Source organism: Rhinopithecus bieti, unplaced genomic scaffold, assembly GCF_001698545.2.
Source record: "Rhinopithecus bieti isolate Rb0 unplaced genomic scaffold, ASM169854v2 scaffold_4553, whole genome shotgun sequence".
Lineage (NCBI taxonomy): Eukaryota > Metazoa > Chordata > Mammalia > Primates > Cercopithecidae > Rhinopithecus > Rhinopithecus bieti.
The window spans coordinates 6,044,029-6,062,748 of record NW_016804694.1 but is presented as its reverse complement, the minus strand read 5'-3'; the positions used below and the strand labels follow the sequence as shown (position 1 = coordinate 6,062,748).

The 18,720-nt window shown below is 48.6% G+C and overlaps 3 protein-coding genes across 9 annotated transcripts in view; 2 read left to right on the top strand and 1 right to left on the bottom strand.

The window, feature by feature from the left end:
* TREM2 (triggering receptor expressed on myeloid cells 2) overlaps window positions 1-7,122 on the top strand; it is a 37,003-nt gene extending 29,881 nt beyond the window's left edge. For 3 of the 5 annotated variants that reach the window (XM_017870191.1, XM_017870190.1, XM_017870192.1), the window contains 5 exons: window positions 2,389-2,493; window positions 3,945-4,295; window positions 5,666-5,756; window positions 6,493-6,686; window positions 6,780-7,053. In XM_017870191.1, the coding sequence (XP_017725680.1) occupies window positions 2,454-2,493; window positions 3,945-4,295; window positions 5,666-5,756; window positions 6,493-6,686; window positions 6,780-6,796 (693 nt within the window). In that variant the 5' untranslated portion in view covers window positions 2,389-2,453 and the 3' untranslated portion in view covers window positions 6,797-7,053. Of the gene's footprint in view, window positions 1-2,362; window positions 2,494-3,944; window positions 4,296-5,665; window positions 5,757-6,492; window positions 6,687-6,779; window positions 7,054-7,090 lie in introns of those variants that run through there. The other 2 variants (XR_001885122.1, XM_017870189.1) reach the window with 2 other exon arrangements.
* The window catches only part of LOC108528302 (trem-like transcript 4 protein), a 108,025-nt gene extending 97,066 nt beyond the window's left edge, over window positions 1-10,959 (bottom strand). The window contains 2 exon segments of the mRNA XM_017870035.1: window positions 9,986-10,041; window positions 10,901-10,959. Of these exon segments, the coding sequence (XP_017725524.1) occupies window positions 9,986-10,041; window positions 10,901-10,959 (115 nt within the window).
* A 275-nt stretch (window positions 10,960-11,234) lies between these two features.
* On the top strand, window positions 11,235-16,340 carry TREML1 (triggering receptor expressed on myeloid cells like 1). Of its 3 annotated transcripts, none has more exons than XM_017870053.1 (6): window positions 11,235-11,334; window positions 11,489-11,671; window positions 14,211-14,313; window positions 14,696-14,784; window positions 15,290-15,342; window positions 15,685-16,340. In XM_017870053.1, the coding sequence occupies exons 1-6, from the start codon at window positions 11,292-11,294 to the stop codon at window positions 15,997-15,999; spliced, it is 786 nt and encodes a 261-aa protein (XP_017725542.1). In that variant the 5' UTR covers window positions 11,235-11,291; the 3' UTR covers window positions 16,000-16,340. The 3 variants fall into 3 exon arrangements, with proteins under 3 accessions (XP_017725542.1, XP_017725540.1, XP_017725543.1); XM_017870051.1 differs by having other exon boundaries at window positions 11,489-11,821; XM_017870054.1 differs by lacking the exon at window positions 15,290-15,342 and having other exon boundaries at window positions 11,489-11,821.
* The last annotated feature ends 2,380 nt before the right edge of the window (window positions 16,341-18,720 follow it).

Here is an 18,720-nt window from a genome sequence, read left to right as displayed (position 1 = left end):
AACTGAACAATGAGATCACTTGGACTCGGGAAGGGGAACATCACACACCGGGGCCTATCATGGGGAGGGGGGAGGGGGGAGGGATTGCATTGGGAGTTATACCTGATATAAATGATGAATTGATGGGTGCTGACGAGTTGATGGGTGCAGCACACCAACATGGCACAAGTATACATATGTAACAAACCTGCACATTATGCACATGTACCCTAGAACTTAAAGTATAATAAAAAAAATTTAAAAAAATAATAATAAACAATTACAAATGGACTAAAGTGTTGCACTTTGTCCAAAATACTTTGCTGAAGAAGGTATAGATGGCAATAAACAATAAAAAGATGTCCAATATCATTACTCATTAGAAAAATATAAGTTAAAATTGAATGAGATATCACCTTAAACCTATTAGGAAGGTTTTTTCAATATTAACTGTTGACAAGGAAGTAAAAATGGTACAGCCTCTTTGGAAAAGACTTTGGCAGCTTTTACAGACTTAAACGTACACTTACATGTGACCTAGCACTCCCATTCTTAGGATTTTATCCAAGGATAATAGAAACATACGTCCACACAAAATATATGTACATGAATGTCATAATTGTCCCAAACTGGAAAAAACCCAAATGTCCATCAGCAGGTGAATGAATACGCTACTTGTGGTCCAACCATAGAATGGAAGATGGTTTAGCAATAAAAATGAATACATTCTTGAGAACTGCAACTTCACGCATGCTGAATTTATTCTGACGAGTGAATGAAGACTGATCCAAGAGGATACATAATGTTTAATTCCATGTCTATGACATTTTAGGAAGGGCAGGAAGCTACAGACACAGATGTCAGCTCAGTAGTTGCCAGGCCCTGGATTAGAGAGAAAAAGACTGGCTAAAATGGGCACAAGGGCTCTCGCTTGAGTGAAATGAACCTTTTTATATTATGGCATTGTGTTACATAGACCTGGTGATTGCGGTGGTTGTTATAGAGATGCTCGAGTTTGTCAAAATTTATACAAGCAGACATTTAAAAGGGTTAAATTTTTGTATATGTAAATTATGGGCCAATAAACCTGACTTTTAGAAACAGACCCTAGAAGAGTACCTACAGAGTGATCTTCAGCCCCCAGGCCCTTGGGGCAAGGCTGGGCAGTTGACCCTTTGAGTGGAGGCCTGTCTTCTCTTCTCTATGAACTCCCCATCTCCAAGCACATTCCCTGTCCATAAGGTAGACGCACAGTAAATATGAGTAAATAAATGAATAAAAGAACAAATAAGGGAGTGTTTGCAGGAAACTAAAGTAGACCCTGACAATCTACTGGCTCCTGCAGGCTTCTCCAGCCTCTTCTGCCACTCCCAGCACAACTCCATTTCCCACTCCTAGAATTGCCTCAAGCCTCCCCATGCAATCCCTGACTCACTGGGCCATTTCACACCTCTGTGCCTTTGCACATGTGGGTCCCTGTGCTTTGATCACCCTTCATGGGAAACTGTACCTGTAGGAAAACTCACCCCTACCCCCAGAACTCTGGAAAATACCCTGTTCTGTCCTGTAGGATAGGATGATCAGAAGTTCAAGCATGTGTGTGCACAAAATAAACACCAGTGTGAGCATATGTGCACAGGAGACACCCCACAGTTCCAAGAAGGCTAAACTTGGGCAGAAAACTCCAGGTGGGAGAGAAAATTCTCTGTCTTATGGACAGCCCATTTCCCTTTTCCCTGCTAACTAGGATAATGGTAATAGTTAATATTTGTTGAATGCTGTGTGTCAGGCCCTACTGGAAAGCACTTTACCTGTAGGAACCCATGTGGTGTTCCTGATAACCCTTTGCACTATCATTATTCCCACTATATGGATCGGGAACAGACACAGGTAGGTTTTGGATGTGTGGTTACACACCCAGAAAGACAGGAAGTCTGGCTCCAGAGCTGTGTACTTAACTGCTGCCACACTATAGGAATGACAGTCCTGGAGGGAAGAACTAAGAAGAGCTGGGTGAGGGTCCTGGTTTCTGAGGGCACAACTGTTCTCCAACTCTTGCAAGGCTGAAACCAGAAGACGGCAGGCATTGTAGCTAGTGGAGGGTCTGAATACTGCTGTGAGGGCAGTGATCCTTGGGCTAGGCTCTGCAAGGAAACTGAGCAGTGCAGGGCCTTACCAGCCCCAGCCATCTGGGGGCCACCCTGGCTGGCACCAGCAGGAGGGTGGGCTGGCTTCTCAGAGGTCTGGGAGACTCAGGATCCTTCTGCCATGCTGCAGTGGCCGACTCCTCCTCCCCCTCCCTCCCCACCCTGCACCGCCTCCAGACCCCAGTCCTGACTATTGCTTAATCCCCAGGAGCCCAGTTCCTGTGGGCAGCGCCTGACATGCCTGATCCTCTCTTTTCTGCAGTTCAAGGGAAAGACAAGATCTTGCACAAGGCACTCTGCATCTGCCCTTGGCCAGGGAAGAGTGGCATGGAGCCTCTCCGGCTGCTCATCTTACTCTTTGCCACAGGTAGGATCTTCTCTGTGCCCTGTGATGCCTTCTTTTCCTCACTTTGAGTATGTGGTTAGGGAGCAGGTGGCGGGCCCTGGGGTGAATTATGAAGGCGGTGGCAGTCCTTGGCATGCCTGAGTGCCCTGTTCTGCACTCCTCTCCTCCCCAACCTGCCCATATTCTTCACACCCTCCTTCCCCTCCCAGTATCAAAACCCACCCTCAGACTCTTCCTGCATGTGGACATGTAAGGGGCTGGTGCACTCTGGTTGCATTGGAAGGGAAGGAGTGCTAACGGTGGCATCCCAGGCACTGGCTGGCAGTCGGGGGAAGCTTTGGGGGGGGGTGCTGGCACTGATAATAGCTCTGAAATTATAAGCCACTAATTATGAGCCCCTGCAGTTATAAAAGAGGAAAGAACCTGAGGATGTTCATCTGCATCTTTCATCTGCACTCTCTCCCCTGCTCTGAAGGTCCTCTTGTCCTCAGCTCTTGATGGGAGGTGAGGGGCCTGGAGATTTCCATCACTGAGTTGCGGGGAATTGACACACCAAATTTTTGTACACAACTGCTTCTTCCCACTGAGGGAAGTGAACCTTTTGCTCCCCCACAGCATTGGACAAACCTGGGCAAGAGGAGAGATGGTGCCAAATGGAGTCTTGTTCCTGCAGCTTTAGATGGTGTGGGGGCGGGGAGGAAGGTGGGGTCCTGAGGCAGGGATGGGAGGTGGTAAGTTGGGAGAGGGCCACTGCCCATCTGGTCTCTCTAGTTCCAAAAGGCAGGCCACCAGCTTCCCAATCCTATCTTTCAAGCCTCTGTCACAGTAATAGTTGAAGATGGCAGGCAAGGGAGGACCAAGAGAGAAGTCAAAGCAGGGGCTCTGGGGGCTTCTGCAGCAGCCCCTGCCCCAGCAACAAGCTGGTGCTCTAAGCCCATCTCCCCCGCCCTAAGGAGGGTTCCCAAAATAGCAGCCTCATGTCTCCCCCAAAATATCTCCGAGACGGGCCCTTCCTGAAAGGGGAACAAAGCCACAGAAATAGGGAAGCTGGAAGCTAAAGGTCAGGAAAGTCGGTACCAATGTGGGCGGCTGCAGAGCAAGCAACAGTGGCGGGGCAGGGAGAGCCAGCCCCAGGACACGAGGAGAGATCCTAGTCCCATATGACAGCAAAGAGATATGCAGAACAGAACTGGAGGGGATTTTAAGACCAAGTGTCTCCAGAATAGACCCAGAGAGGGTCAGTTACTTCTCCGAGGAGGCCCAGCAAGACCAACTGTGAGAAAACCAAACCCAGGTCCCAGGTTTCCTGGTTCCCAATTTCCCACAGACACATGCTGTGCCACCTGCTCCCAACTTGCATAAGAACCTAAGCTCCTTCAGGGCAGGATTTTTGTCTGTTTGGGTCACTGCACAGAGCAAGTGTTCAATGCGTATTTGGTAAATGAAGGAGTGAATGAATGTCTCCTCCCCAGAGCTGTCTGGAGCCCACAACACCACAGTGTTCCAGGGCGTGGAGGGCCAGTCCCTGCAGGTGTCCTGCCCCTATGACTCCATGAAGCACTGGGGGAGGCGCAAGGCCTGGTGTCGCCAGCTGGGCGAGAAGGGCCCATGCCAGCGTGTGGTCAGCACGCACAACTTGTGGCTGCTGTCCTTCCTGAGGAGGCGGAATGGGAGCACAGCCATCACAGATGATACCCTGGGCGGCACTCTCACCATTACACTGCGGAATCTACAACCCCACGATGCGGGCCTCTACCAGTGCCAAAGCCTCCATGGCAGTGAGGCTGACACCCTCAGGAAGGTCCTGGTGGAGGTGCTGGCAGGTGAGTAGGCAGTGGCTGCCTCTTTGGCCTGCCCCTGTTCCAAGCCTCATGTTTTGGGCATCTGTGTGCAGAACCACCCACTGGGCTCTCAGGAATCCTGGGAAAACCCATCGTGTGGGTCTCATCTCCCTACTCAGGGCTACCAAGGATTGTTGTGCAGGTTGCTCACTGCACAAGAGGGCCAAAATCCAGGCCTCAGCCCAGACTCTTTTTGCCAGACTGTGTTCCCTGGTGCAGAGCTGCATCACCTGCAAGAAGGGCACCTTTCTCTACTTTGCATTAAGGCACTCTGTGAACTAGCCTGGCCTTAGCCCTGCTTGCCCAAACAGCTTTATCCATCTCCATCCAGTTAGCATGTGAACATGATGGGAGGTCCTTAAGGAGGAGGAGGAGATTAATTTATTCCCTCACCAACTGACCAATGGTCCTATCAACGTAAGTGAAGCACCAACCTGGTACAGAAAATCACCCCTAGAAAAATACACTGCTTGTGCTGGGCAATGTGCTTCACTTCTCTGGGCCTCCATTCTCTCATCTGTAAATGGAGAGGGTGGTGTCTGTCCTGCTGACCCCACAGGGTTCCGGTGAGTTTTTGTTGTGGGGCAGGGCAGTTGGGGGCAGGGTGCGACATGTGCTCCAAGCCTCCTGCTACTGAACTGTCTTGGGATCATCATTCCAGGTGGGAGTAGGTGGGCCAGGGTGTCTCTTTCCATCCCCAAGCTTTGCGCAGGGACCACCCTCCAAGAAGGCCTTCTGCTTGAGTCTTCAGAACACAACTGTGTCCCCAAAGGAGAATGGTTACAGAGGCCGTTTCTGACTCTCCTGTTTTCCAACCCCTTCTCCCAGTATGGCTCTTTACCATGGAAATGAGGTCAGGAGTAGTATTTGCCTGACATGGGGAGGTCAGGCGAGACTGCCAGCCCTAGACACAAACCCCACCTCCACCGCTTTTCTAAGGATGGCGGGTGGCAGTGAACTCCCTTAGCCAACTCCCAAGAGGGAGACAGAAAAATAAAAGTAACCCATAGCTTGTGTAGATAGATTGACAGTTTAGATAGGATTTTCAAGTACATCCACGATTGCATTCGCTCTTCTTAGCCCCTGTGCAGAAGGAGTGGGGAGTTGCAGTTACTGAGCTCTGATGAGGTGCTAGACACTGCCCAGAGGTGCCCTCATGGAATCCTGGTAACCCTGCTATTAAGGAAGTATTCCTAACTGCCCACTTTGTAAGTGGGGAAATTGAGGCTTATGGAGTGTAATGACTTGATCCACATAGGACCAGTGCCCAGGGGACCTCACCCCACCCATAAAGGTTCTCCCCCTGCCTTGAGGAGGAAGGGGCTGGAGGCTCATGGCTTTGCCACCCACAGACCCCCTGGATCACCGGGATGCTGGCGATCTCTGGGTCCCCGGGGAGTCTGAGAGCTTCGAGGATGCCCATGTGGAGCACAGCATCTCCAGGTACAGCGATGGTTCTTTCCTAAATCCCGTGGGCAGACTACCACCCTGCAGAGCCCCACAGGGGGTGGGGGCTGGGCATCCTGAACTACAAATTACAAGGCAACTAGAGCCTGAAGGGCCCTGGATGTGTCTTATCTAAACACCCCTCCACCAGCTGCTACATGTTAGTTAGTTAGTGTGACTGTGTCAGTTGTTCATTTATTGGAAGACTTCCATAATGGTTTGTAAAGAGTAGCTGCTCTAAGACTCCTGAATACCAGCTCCCGCCCCTCCCCTGGCAGCCCCAGACATTCCCATAATTCAGTAACAATGAAAGTTTTAGTACTTTAGTACAAAGCTAAGACCCCCAGATCTCTGCTTCTTTGGTAGGACCAGAATCAGTCTGACTGGTCCATGCCTGTGTACTGGTGTCTAAACGTTGCTCATATAACCACTGAGCACACATGTGTGTACACACACACCCCCGTGGCATAGCACTATATACAGAAGAAAACTGCTCAGTGACGGAAGGTTGTGTGTTTAAGTGCACTCAGCAGGTTAGTGGCAGAGCATGCCTAGAACTCAAGTCTCTTGACTATGGGCTCCCAAAGCCCCAAAAAGACCCATCCCAGGGGTGGTGCTGGGTGGGGAGGTGTGCTGAGGTCCTAGAAGCTCCTGGTTTCTCCCCATTCCCTGAGAGAAGATTCTAATCTGTAGGTCATCTCAAGGCTCCCATCTGCCCTCTTGTCTCTCCAAGGAGCCTCTTGGAAGGAGAAATCCCCTTCCCACCCACTTCCATCCTTCTCCTTCTGGCCTGCATCTTTCTCATCAAGATTCTAGCAGCCAGCGCCCTCTGGGCTGCAGCCTGGCATGGACAGAAGCCAGGGACACATCCACCTAGTGAACCAGACTGTGGCCATGACCCAGGGCACCAGCTCCAAACTCTGCCAGGTGAGCTTGGAGAGCACAGCCAATCGAGGGTGGACTTGGCAGGGATGGAAGGTGGTGCTGAGAGGGGCCACATGAGTCCTTGGACTATTGCAGGGCTGACAGACACGTGAGGAAGACGATGGGAGGAAAAGCCCAGGAGAAGTCACATCAGGGACCAGTCCAGCCTGTATACGTGCTACTTGGCCACCAGGACTCCTTGTTCTGCTCTGGCAAGAGACTACTCTGCCTGAACACTGCTTCTCCTGGACCCTGGAAGCAGGGACTATTTGAGGGAGCAGGGAGGTGGTAAGAACACCTGACAACTTCTGAACATTGGACATTTTAAACACTCACAAATAAATCCAAGACTGTCATATTTAACTGGATAGTTGTGGGCTTCATGAAAGTCTCATTTTCTTCCACAGGGGTAAGAAAATGAATCTGGATGACAAAAAGTTAAGAGATCTTGCTCCTTGAGGTGCAGGACCACAAGATACCACATCCCTCCATTCTCACAGGCTTCAATCGGCCAGTTTTTTTCTTCTCTCTCCTCCCTTCCCTAGATCAGATTGCCAAGTTCTGCCTCCTCCTCTGGGGTTTCTCTAGCATCCAGTCTTCCTCTGCTCTCCTCCCCCGCATTCACCCTCTCCATCAGCTTCCCGTGGATTATGGGACATCCCTGCCTCAAGGCCCCCTCCAGCTGACTCAGTTCCTCCCCATCAAGGTCAACTCCTGGCAGACTCGTCCATTCATCTCCTTAGAACTCTGTTTTTATCATGTCACTTCGCCTTTGGAGAAATGACAAGGGCTTGATAATGTACAGCATATCAAACTGGGAACTGATGGTTCAAGCCCCTCATCATATAGAAGGGAAACTGAGGCTCAACAAGGGAAAGGAACTTATCCAAAATCCCAAGTAGAGCCTGGAAATCCAAATTTCACTTGGCATTCAAGGTGTTCTTTCCTCTAACTCACTCCTACTTATTTATTCAACAAGTATTAGTTCGAGCAACTAGTCTGTGGCGAGTGCTATTCTGAACACTGGAAATACAACAGTGGACAAAACAGGCGAGAGTTGTGCCCGCACAGAGCTCACTTTAGTGGGAGGAGAGGAGACAGACAATGCACACAGTAAATAAGTCAATCTGATTACCTGTTAGAGGCAAAACGTGCTGAAGAAAAAATTAAAATCAAGCAGGGTTAGGAGTATGGGTGTGCAGGGACAGGGGATGATACTATCTTAAATGCAGCAGCCAGAAGGTGAGGAACACTTGAAGGAGGCCAGGAAGTAAACCATGAAGACATCACGGGGAGGAGTATTCAGGGCGAGCGAACAGCCAGGGCAGCTCATGCAACCTCATCTCTCTCTTCAACACACACACCACCCTGGCCAAGACTCTGGGGGAAACTGGGAGGAGACTCCCCTGAGTGTGAGCTGCAGGGGAAAGAAGTGAGTTGGTCATATTCTTGGGCTCTCTGGACTGGGCCCAAGAGAAGTGGATGCCCAGGATCCCCTGTGGCCACCGCTCACATGGCTGCTTTGCCACCTAACCTGGGCTTGGGCACCTAAGGTTTAAATCACCAGGATGGAGCTCCCGGCATGGCCCTCATGTTCCAGCCTCACTTCAACATGTCACTCCCTGGCTCCAGCTGTGCCCCAACCCTGCCTTGTCCACTCCCAATGTAAGCTGCTCCACTGGCTCCCTGCCCTGGAGCCTTAGGATTCTGGTCCAGTCTGTGTTCCCATGGCCTCCCTGGCTCAGGGGCACATTAAACTTCCTTATTGTGTCCTGGGGCAGTGCCCCCTTCCTATAGATCCAGGGCACAGGTAGACACCAAGAATGAGCCGAGCCCAAATTGCACCTTCTCCACCTCCCTCCCACCCCTGTTGTGGGCACCAGTGCTGATGACATGGCCTGGGAGGCTCCCTGCAGCCTGCCTTGTGCTCAGGGCAGTGGCTGCCGTCAGTCCCAGCCCAGAATCAGGCTTTCCTCCTCATGGGAGCTTGGCCTTTTCTCTTTCCTTCTCTGCCGTGTCAGAGACATTGCCCTCTGGATTGGAATCACCCAGGCTCCCCTGCCTCAAACTCTCTGGGAGCACTCTGGACTGAAGGGGAGTGAGGCCATTTGGCCTCAAATTTCAACTCTGCCTCCTATTAAGATACCTTAGGCAGCCTCCTCAATCCCTCTCAACCTCAGTGCCCTCGCTTGTAGAAATAAATAAACAAAACACCCACTTCCCCTACTTTGCAAGGTTTTTGTGGGGTTAAAAGAAATAACATTTGTGGCCGGACATGGTGGCTCACGCCTATAATCCAAGCACCTTGGGAGGCTGAGGGGGGTGGATTACTTGAGGCCAGGAATTCAAGACCAGCCTGACCAACATGGCAAAACACTGTCTGTACAAAAAAAAGGAAAGACAAAAATTAGTCGGGCATGGTGGTGCGTGCCTGTAGTCCCAGCTATGTGGGAGGCTGAGGCAGAGAATCGCTTGAACCCAGGAGGCCAAGGTTGCAGTGAGCCAAGGTTGCGCCACTGCACTCCAGCCTGGGTAACAGAGTGAGACTCTGTCTCAAAAGAAAAAAAAAGAAAGAAATAACATTGTGAAGGTCCTTGGCCAGGCGACTAGCACATAGTAGGTCCTCAATAAACACTGGTTTCCTCCATCTAACGCCCAGCAACATGATGCCTCTGTGAAGGCCAGGAACTTGCCTGGTCACCTCTGTCCCAGCACCCAGCAGTGGACCATATTCAACACTTAGTCCAGCGTTGAATACAGTTCACCTCTTCATACAACATGCCCGGGTGGCTTGTTACTATGAAAATAACTTCCTTCTAAGGCAATCAGAGAAAGCCTGATCTACATTGGCAAGACAGATGCAAGCACATCACCAACTAGGGTGACCCATTCTGGTTTGTTCAGGACTTTTTCAGTTTTTGCACAGAAAGTCCCATGAAACCCCTCAGTCCCAAGAAACCCCTCAGTCCCAAGCAAAAAGGGGAGGTTGGTCACCCAATCTTCCACTTCCACAAGGCCCAGTTTAACACATTAACTAGTTTTCTTAAGCTCCTGCTCCCAGTTTCCTATTCCTCACTCCCTTGTTCCCAAAGGAAGGAAGGAAGGAAAAAGAGGAAAAAAGGAGGTGAGAAGGGAGGAGATGGGAGTGAGGGAGAACGGCCTTTCCAGACCCTTTTCTAGGTCTTACCCTCCAGATTAGAGCAATACTCCCCTCTTAACCATCCCCAGCTGCTGTAGTCTCTTTGACCAATGGTGCTTCCGCTGTGTCTGAGGTCAGATAGTTTATTAGGTTTATTACTCACACTTTGTCCCAGTTCCCTGAGCCCATTTCCACAGGGCAACATGAATGAGAGCCAGGAGCTTCCTGTGCAGGCAACGAGCTTGGATCACAGGAGAGAAATCCCCAAATTATGAGACTTGGAGTTTATATAGAGAATTTGGTGTATCTTCCTCTCTGGAAGAAAGAGAGAGAGAGAGAGAGGGAGAGAGAGAGAGAAACCTTTACTGTGGAATGTAAACAAATCTTCGGTGAAGAAGAGGAAGAATGCGAGCAAATCTCTGGACGTTGCACTCAAGGCATGTTTGCTATTCAATCACCCTCCAACAAAACTTGGCTAGTACCCTTTGCACGGAAGGACTAGAACATGCAGCAATGTGAAAATATTCATGAAGAATTGTCTTCCAACAGAGAAGATAGAGCATTCATGAAACAAAAATAGTATGCCAGAATTTTAAAATGCTCAAAGAACGAGGAATATCTTGTCTTGTAAATTAAAATATTTTAAAATAACATTTTAAAAGACAAAATAGAAGGATGGAAGAAAATGAGGAAATCTCCTTGAAGGCAGAACAAAAGAGACAAAAGATGGAAAATGAGAGAGAAAAGATATAAAAATGAAATGAGCACATGACATTCAATAACCAACTAGTTAAGGAGTTGCAGAAAAAGGGAGGGGGAGAAGAAAATGGACATGTAATTATGAAAGAAATAATTGGTTTCCCAGAACCGAAGAATGTGGATCCAGATGGAAGGGGTCTAGAGTGTCCAGGACAATAAATGAAGAAAGACCCAGTCCAGGGTACAGGATCAAGGTGAAACTTCCTGTTTGAGGTTGTACTGCATGCAAGGACAACCTCTTAAAAGCTTGGGTGGTGGGGCGGCACTCCCAAAGAATTGAGAGTGAGAATGGCATTGGGTGAGGTGCAAGGCACTCTACCTTCCTCCTTCACAGCTGTGCACCCTCAGATTCTGTATTAGGAAGATCCTGAAGATCATCTTTCCTCTTTCTCTCTTGTCCTCCAATTGTCACAATCCTCCCATCTCACCCCTTAGCTGGGCCCCAGCCACTGCAGGCTTCTAGCTTTCTTTGGGTCTTCTCATCCTGTCTTGCCCACCCTTACCCTCAGGGCAGTTCCTGAGCACTAAGCCAATCAGGGCTTAGAAGAACTCCCTTTCCCCACTCTTGGAGGTGCCCATCATTTCCTGTCTCCCACCCCATAGTCACTAAGAACCCCACGTGACTGTCTGAGGCAGATGTTTCCTGCCCTCAGGGGAATGCTGTGTCAGTCTCCAGGCAAGCCCAGGAGTTGACATTTCTCTGCCCAGCCATGGGCCCCAACCTGCTCTTGCTGCTGCTCCTGGGACTAGAAGGTAAGGCTCAGGAGGAGCTGCAGCTCCGGGTCCCATATGCTCAGCCCATACCCAGGAGTAAAGTGTTATTGTGAACGCCACACCCATACCAGCAGCTGGGCTGGGAGGTGCTCCCAGCTCCAGCCCACAATTCCCACCTCCTTTCCTTCCCCAGGTCAGGGCATAGTTGGCAGCCTCCCCGAGGTGCTGCAGGCACCCGTGGGAAGCTCCATTCTGGTGCAGTGCCACTACAGGCTCCAGGATGTCAAGGCTCAGAAGGTGTGGTGCCGGTTCTCGCCGGAGGGGTGCCAGCCCCTGGTGTCCTCAGCTGTGGATCGCAGAGCTCCAGCGGGCAGGCGTACGTTTCTCACAGACCTGGGTGGGGGCCTGCTGCAGGTGGAAATGGTTACCCTGCAGGAGGAGGATGCTGGCGAGTATGGCTGCATGGTGGACGGGGCCAGGGGGCCCCAGATTTTGCATAGAGTCTCTCTGAACATACTGCCCCCAGGTGAGTTATCCTAGGTCAGCTACCACCCCTTGGACCTACCCTCCCCACCCCCACCTATTGCCAGGGCTCTTGGGTTCTTGAGGAGTGGGGGCCCCTGGGGAGGCGGCATTCCGAGGAGATATCCTCTTGACAGCTCTGCAGGGAGCGGAAACCAAACTGGGTGGGAAGTCTGAGATAAATCAGCTGAAAACCGTCCCCATCCCCCTTCCGCACTAGTGTGCTTCCCAACAGGAAGGCGTGTCCTTCCTACCCCAGGGACTTGGCCTCTTCTTCCAGCATTTTCAACATACTTGATGCTAATTTATTTTTTAATTAGAAATATTGTAAACAATGTTTAATCTGAGTACATAAAACCAGAATTAATTTTTGTAGCTTTCAGTGTTTTATTCCTGTAATAGTGGGCTTGATGGCTTAAGAATTATGGAATTCATACCTTATTTAATTTTGTAAGTCTTCACAGGGCATCTAGTATGTCTCACCTACAAGTGGGTACATTCAGTACCTGAACTACTTCAACTCCTTTCGTTTTAAAAATGGAAAAAGTGTCATTAATATTTTAAGCCAATATTCTTGACCCTATTTTCAGTATTAAAGACATTATTTTTGCAGGTTTCATTCCCAGAGCCCATAACTTTTCTAGTATACAAGATTTATTAAAATAAAATTTTAAAATATTAAAAGTTGGGTTTTTTAAAAGAAAGATAGGATGTTCTAAAAATAAAGTTCTGGAGGGAAAATGGTCAGCTACCTCAAGCACAGACAGCCACTCCTTTTCTTTTATGGAACTGGCCATTTTTTCACCTTTAAGTCTTCCTTTTCTCAGGTATTTTATGCCCAATCCCCAAATAATAAAATGAAGTAGAGCATTTTCCCTTCCCTTGTTTTTGTTTTGTTTCATTTTGTTTTGTTTGAGACAGGGTCTCACTCTGTTGCCCAGGCTGGACTGCAATGGCAGTATTGGCTCACTGCAACCTTGGACTCCCGGGTTCAAGTGATTCTTGTGTCTCAGCCTCCCGAGTAGCTGGGACTACAGGTGCCCGCCACCACGCCTGGCTAATTTTTGTATTTTTAGTGGAGACGCGGTTTTATCATGTTGGCCAGGCTGGTCTTGAACTCCTGACCTCAAGTGATCCGCCCCGCCTTGGCCTCCCAAAGTGCTGGGATTACAGGCATGAGCCACCGCCCCAGCCCCTTCCCTTGTTTTTTTCCCTCTAAATAAGAGGGTAGACTATGTTGTCATTAGAATCCTTCTCATCTCAAGCCCGTGGTTATTGTCTTATAAATATATTGTTAATACTTGTCATTCTTTGCCCTCCTCATTCCTTGACACTTTGAGTTACTAAATTCAGGTTCTAACTCCCTAAAAGGCAAATTGTGACAAGATGAGACTCTCTGGGAGGAGGGTCAGGGAGGCAGGGACCTGGGCCCCCGACTTGCTGCTATGGGGCAGGTGCTGTGGAGAATGATTTTCAGGCAGGCAGGTGGCACATAGCATCCAGAGATGATGTGGCTTGCAGCTCAGGCGAGCATTTAGCTTCAGAGAAGGTGGTCAAAGGCAGCCTAATAGGCACCAGGAGGACAGGACATGTGCCACAGCAGCCCCAGTTCCTGGTGTGGCATAGGATGGGGAGTAGGAATGGTTTATCTCTCAAGAACAAGGCAAGGCCCCATTCCAGTTGGTCTGAAAGGACTGGCTAGGTTCCTAAGACAAGTCTCCAGGCCCAGAGAAACCAACCCCAAGTCCTGCAGCCAGAAGTCAATTACATCTTATGGGTGACAGAAGCCTTGTCTTCAAACTGAGTCTCAGGATCCCAGCAAGGCTCTCAGCAAGGGTCAGTTGGTTAGTGTTGCATCACATGAGGGCCCACCCAGATTTCCTTCAGTCCTGAGGGCAGAGCTTGGGCTGGGGTTGCAGGGTTGCGGGTATGTGAGGAGGCCCCATTTAAGACCCATGAGAGCCAGGAGCTATGTCACCCTGAGGATGAGAACTGGAGAAACCTATTCGGATGGGAAGGAGAGGTGGGTACAGATCATCCAGTAGGTGTTTTTACACAGACTGAACAGCTTGATAAGGCCAAAGGGGTGAGGGGTAGAGCAGGTAAAAGGGAAGAAATGCAGCGGGAAGATGGGAGGAGCTGGTGGTACAGGAAAAAGTGGGTGTAGTCACAACCAGGTAAAGACATAAAAAGCCAGTGCTATTTCCTGACCTGTGGAATGACAGGCCCCTAAAGAACTTCCCATCCTCCCCTTTCTGTGTTTCTTCCTGGGGTCCTCTCCTTCCTTGGCTCCACTCCTCCAGTCCCTCAGAACTCAACAGGATATTGAAGCCTGCCCACATGGGCATGCACTCATTAAATGTTTCCTTCTGACTCCGTTCCTGGTCTGACAGAGGACGAAGAAGAGATCCATAAGATTGGCAGTCTGGCTGAGAACGCATTCTCAGACCCTGCAGGCAGTGCCAACCCCTTGGAACCCAGCCAGGATGAGAAGAGGTACTGACAAGATTGGATTTGAGAGGCCAAGAAAAGGGTGGTGGTGGAGACAATGACCTGTTTAGAGCTCCAAACTAAACTGAAGGGGAAAACCTATGATTCTTCCCACCTCTGGGGAACTTCTGGACAGACAGACAGACAGACAGACACATACATACTTCTCTGTCCTGGTTCAGCAATGGTCCCTTCATGCTGGTGAATCTTCAGCCAGGACACCTTAATGAGTCCCTCTTCTGCCCTGCCTCAGTCAGCCCTCCTCATTCTATTCCATCTCCCTCTCCCAATCGAGAATGTCACCCTTCTGTGGCTGTTCCAGGGCTCCTGGCCAGCAGCTCCCCACAGGCTTCAGGTCTAAGCCCGCCTATCCCTTTCTGTTCCTCAGCATCCCCTTGATCTGGGGTGCTGTGCTCCTGGTAGGCCTGCTGGTGGCAGCGGTGGTGCTGTTTGCTGTGATGGCCAAGAGGAAAAAAGGTAGGTGGCTATCTTCCTATCTCAGCCTGGCCCTACTATTCCTGTATCAACCAGTTGTGTAGATAAGGCCAGGAGTCTAGGTCCAATCCCCCTACAAATGGATTTACCTGGGCTTAAGTCTCAAGGCCCCCATATCCTAGAATTCACAGGGCTGAGGGATGGAGGGGAGGGAAGGAGATTCAATGGGAGCAGCCTGCGGAAAGACAGGAATTAGAAAGGGTGGGGCAATGCAATGGGAGGAAAGGCGTTGCAGAAGGTGGGGAAAGGGTTTCAGGAGGTAGGCTGAGTGCTGAGGTGGGTTGAAGGGAGCTCTGGAAACCATAAGTGGGTGGGGAGATTTCCAGCAGGCTGGGGAGATGGAAGGGGTAAAGGTTTGGTGGTGGGAGTGGGGAAGGTGAGTCTGCAGTAGTGAAGAGGTTTCAGAGGCTTCTGAAGGAAGGGAGTGAGGGAAGGGCTCTGAGCCAGCCCCGGAAGCAGACTATGCTGCTGTTGTCTGTTCTGCCAGGGAACAGGCTTGGTGTCAGTGGCCGATTCCTGAGCAGCAGAGTTTCAGGCATGGTAAGAAGCCTCTGCAGGCCCGCAGCCAAATTCCCCAGACTTTTCATTCATCACACTCACTGAGAGGTCCTAGGATGATGGGGTGGAGAAAGGACTGGGACCTAGCTGGGGTCGAAACCCTCTTCTTAAATGCTATAAACTTGACACTAATGGTCTCCCTTGGCATCCCACCCTCCCAGACTTGGGGAGAAACTTGGGGCTTGAAAATCTTCACAATGAAGCCCTCTTGCCCAATGACATACTCAGGATTCAAGAGATAGATCTAGTGTGGTCCTGGGCTTCCCACCAAAGGGAGATCTGGGGCAGAGGGAGGTATTCCTGATTTGCCTGCTTTTGTTTCAGAATCCCTCCTCAGTCGTCCACCACATCAGTAACTCTGGACTGGCTGCTGAATTGCCTTTGGATGTACCACACGTTAGACTTGACTCACCACCTTCATTTGACAATACCACCTACACCAGCCTACCTCTTGATCCCCCATCAGGAAAACCATCACTCCCAGCTCCATCCTCATTGCCCCCTCTACCTCCTAAGGTCCTGGTCTGCTCCAAGCCTGTGACATATGCCACAGTCATCTTCCCGGGAGGGAACAAGGGTGGAGAGGCCTCCTGTGGGCCAGCCCAGAATCCACCTAACAATCAGACTCCATCCAGCTAAACTCATCACACTGTAAACTCATGAGGACCATCCCTAGGGGTTCTGTGCAGCCATCCAGCCAGCTCATGCCCTAGGATCCTTAGGATATCTGAGCAAACAGGTACTTTAAGATCTAATCCAATGTCCTAACTTTACTGTCAGGGAAAGTGATGCTCAGATATGACTGAGATGTCTTGGGGAAGACCTCCCTGCACCCCACTCCCCCATTGGTTCTTCTGCTATTACACACTGGGCTAAATAAATCCTAATAATGATGTGCAAACTCTTAATGGCTGAATGGGAAAGGAAACTGCCCAAGTTTGACTAATTGCTTGGCCTGTGAACGGAAAAGACTCTGGTCTGAATTTTGTGCTGTATGATCTCCTGTCTCTCGTCAATGGGGAAATGGTTTCCTTCCCTGGTCAGAACACTACAATGCTGTTTGATTCAAGGGATGCTGAAAAGTCTTCTTCAAAAGTATTTTTTGCTTCTCTCACGATACCTCCAAGTACAGATTCATTTGCTTGAGTCAAGGAAGCTCTTCTCCTTTCTGCTCTGCACCTTGTGAATATGTGACATGATGCGACACCATATGATGGGGTGGGGGTGGTGATAGTTAACGATAGTTAAAAGAGACCCAGGACAAATGGTGTGTGAGAAATGGGACTGAAAGGAAACAGGAACAAGGACAAAAATGGAAATAGACACCAAGTCTGTTCCTTGGCAGGACACAGGATTTTCAAGCACTAGAAGACCTTTACAGATATCAGTCTTACCAGAGCTGGCTGTCTCTTAACTAGGTGGTCATCTAGTAGCACTGTTTCCCTTGGTCTAAACTCTGGAGCCCGGGAAGGGCCCCGTGGAGAAATGAACTGAGAGGAGGGAAAAAGGAATGGTAAAGGAATGGCCATGGTCAAGTGTAAATGAAAGCTAGTCCAGGCTAGGGGTGAAAGAGCCTTTAAGGACTTGCCAGAATTTCTTCTGAAACTGTTCAATTTGAAAATATAGTCATCCCTCCATATCCATGGGTTCTGTATTCAGAGATTTAAGCAAGCGTGGATCAAAAATATTGAAAAAAAATTAGATATTTCTTTAAATATTAGAAAAAAATGGTTATGTCTGTACTTAACATGTACAGACTTTTTCCTTATCATTATTCCCTATACAATACAGTATAACAACTATTTACATAACATTTATATTGTATTAGGTATTTTAAGTAATCTAGAGATGATTTAAAGTATATGAGGAGATGTGTGGTTATATGCAAACACTACACCATTTTATATAAGGGACTTGAACATCCATGGATTTTGGTATCTACAGGGGTCCTAGAACTAATCCCCCCCCAGATACTGAGGGATGTATGTATTTGCCCATATTGGGATGAAATGCTTAGTAACCCAGTCTTGTTACAATCACAAATAGCTAGGCATAAAGAGGTTTTCGACATCTGGAGGGGCCCTAAGCTTGGCCTAAGCACCTCAGGAAGAAGGACAAGCAGTGTGCCCTGGGCTCCAATTTGCCTACCAATCAACTAATGACTAGGGACTGCCTGCTGGGGAGTGGAGAGGTGGCCGAAAAAAGGGCAGAATAAAGACTAAAAAGAACCCTCTGGAAAAACTCACCATGGTCTGAATATATTTAGAGCTTTTAGAACATGTCAGAAGTAAAGAGTGTATTTTACTTTTGAGTTCAAAGGAAAATACTAAGAAAAATAACAATCAATTGAGTGGTAAGGAAGAGGAAATATAAAAATTCCATCATTGATCATGATAGGAGGTCTATGAATACCAACCAAAGTCATAGTTGTAAAAGTAACTTCTAAGATGAAAATACTGCCATTCTAAATTTTACAATAAGAAACACATGCAATATAAAGCAAAGCAAATGCAGGCAACATGGTGAGATGACCTCCTCATATCAGAACCTTTGGAGTTCAGTTAAAGAAGTACTCAGAGGAAAATTCACACTCTTAACAATTAAGCATCTTACTCAAAAAGTTAATTAAATTAATTAATTTATTTATTTATTTTTTTGAGACGGAGTCTCGCTCTGTCGCCCAGGCTGGAGTGCAGTGGCCAGATCTCAGCTCACTGCAAGCTCCGCCTTCCGGGTTCACACCATTCTCCTGCCTCAGCTTCCCGAGTAGCTGGGACTACAGGCACCCGCCACCTCGCCCAGCTCGTTTTTTGTGTTTTTTTAGTAGAGACGGGGTTTCACCGTGTTAGCCAGGGTGGTCTTGATCTCCTGACCTCGTGATCCGCCTGTCTCGGCCTCCCAAAGTGCTAGGATTACAGGCTCGAGCCACCGAAGTTAATTTTAAAAGAGAAAAATGATATAACTAATACATAAAAGAACAGCTTCTTTAAAATAAAATGAAATTAAAGAGACACTGTTAGGCAACTTAAGCGTGAAATAAAAAATGACAAAGGAGAAATAACACAAAGACAATGAAAAATGTAATGAGAGTATTTTGTGTCGAAGTTGGGAGTATTGATGGAATGGGAATGATGACAAAGGGACCTGAAATAACTTTTCTGGTTGAAATGTTCTCTATCATGACTGTGCTAGTGATTACACAGGTATATATATTTGTCAAAAACCTTTTGCTAAAATGGGTACATTTTCCTAAATGTAAATACTATTTTGATAAAATTGGCCTAAAAAATAGTTGAAAGACTGTCGAGAAATAGTTAAAATAATTTTAGAGAGAAAAGAGCCCTTTCAAGAATGAACCAA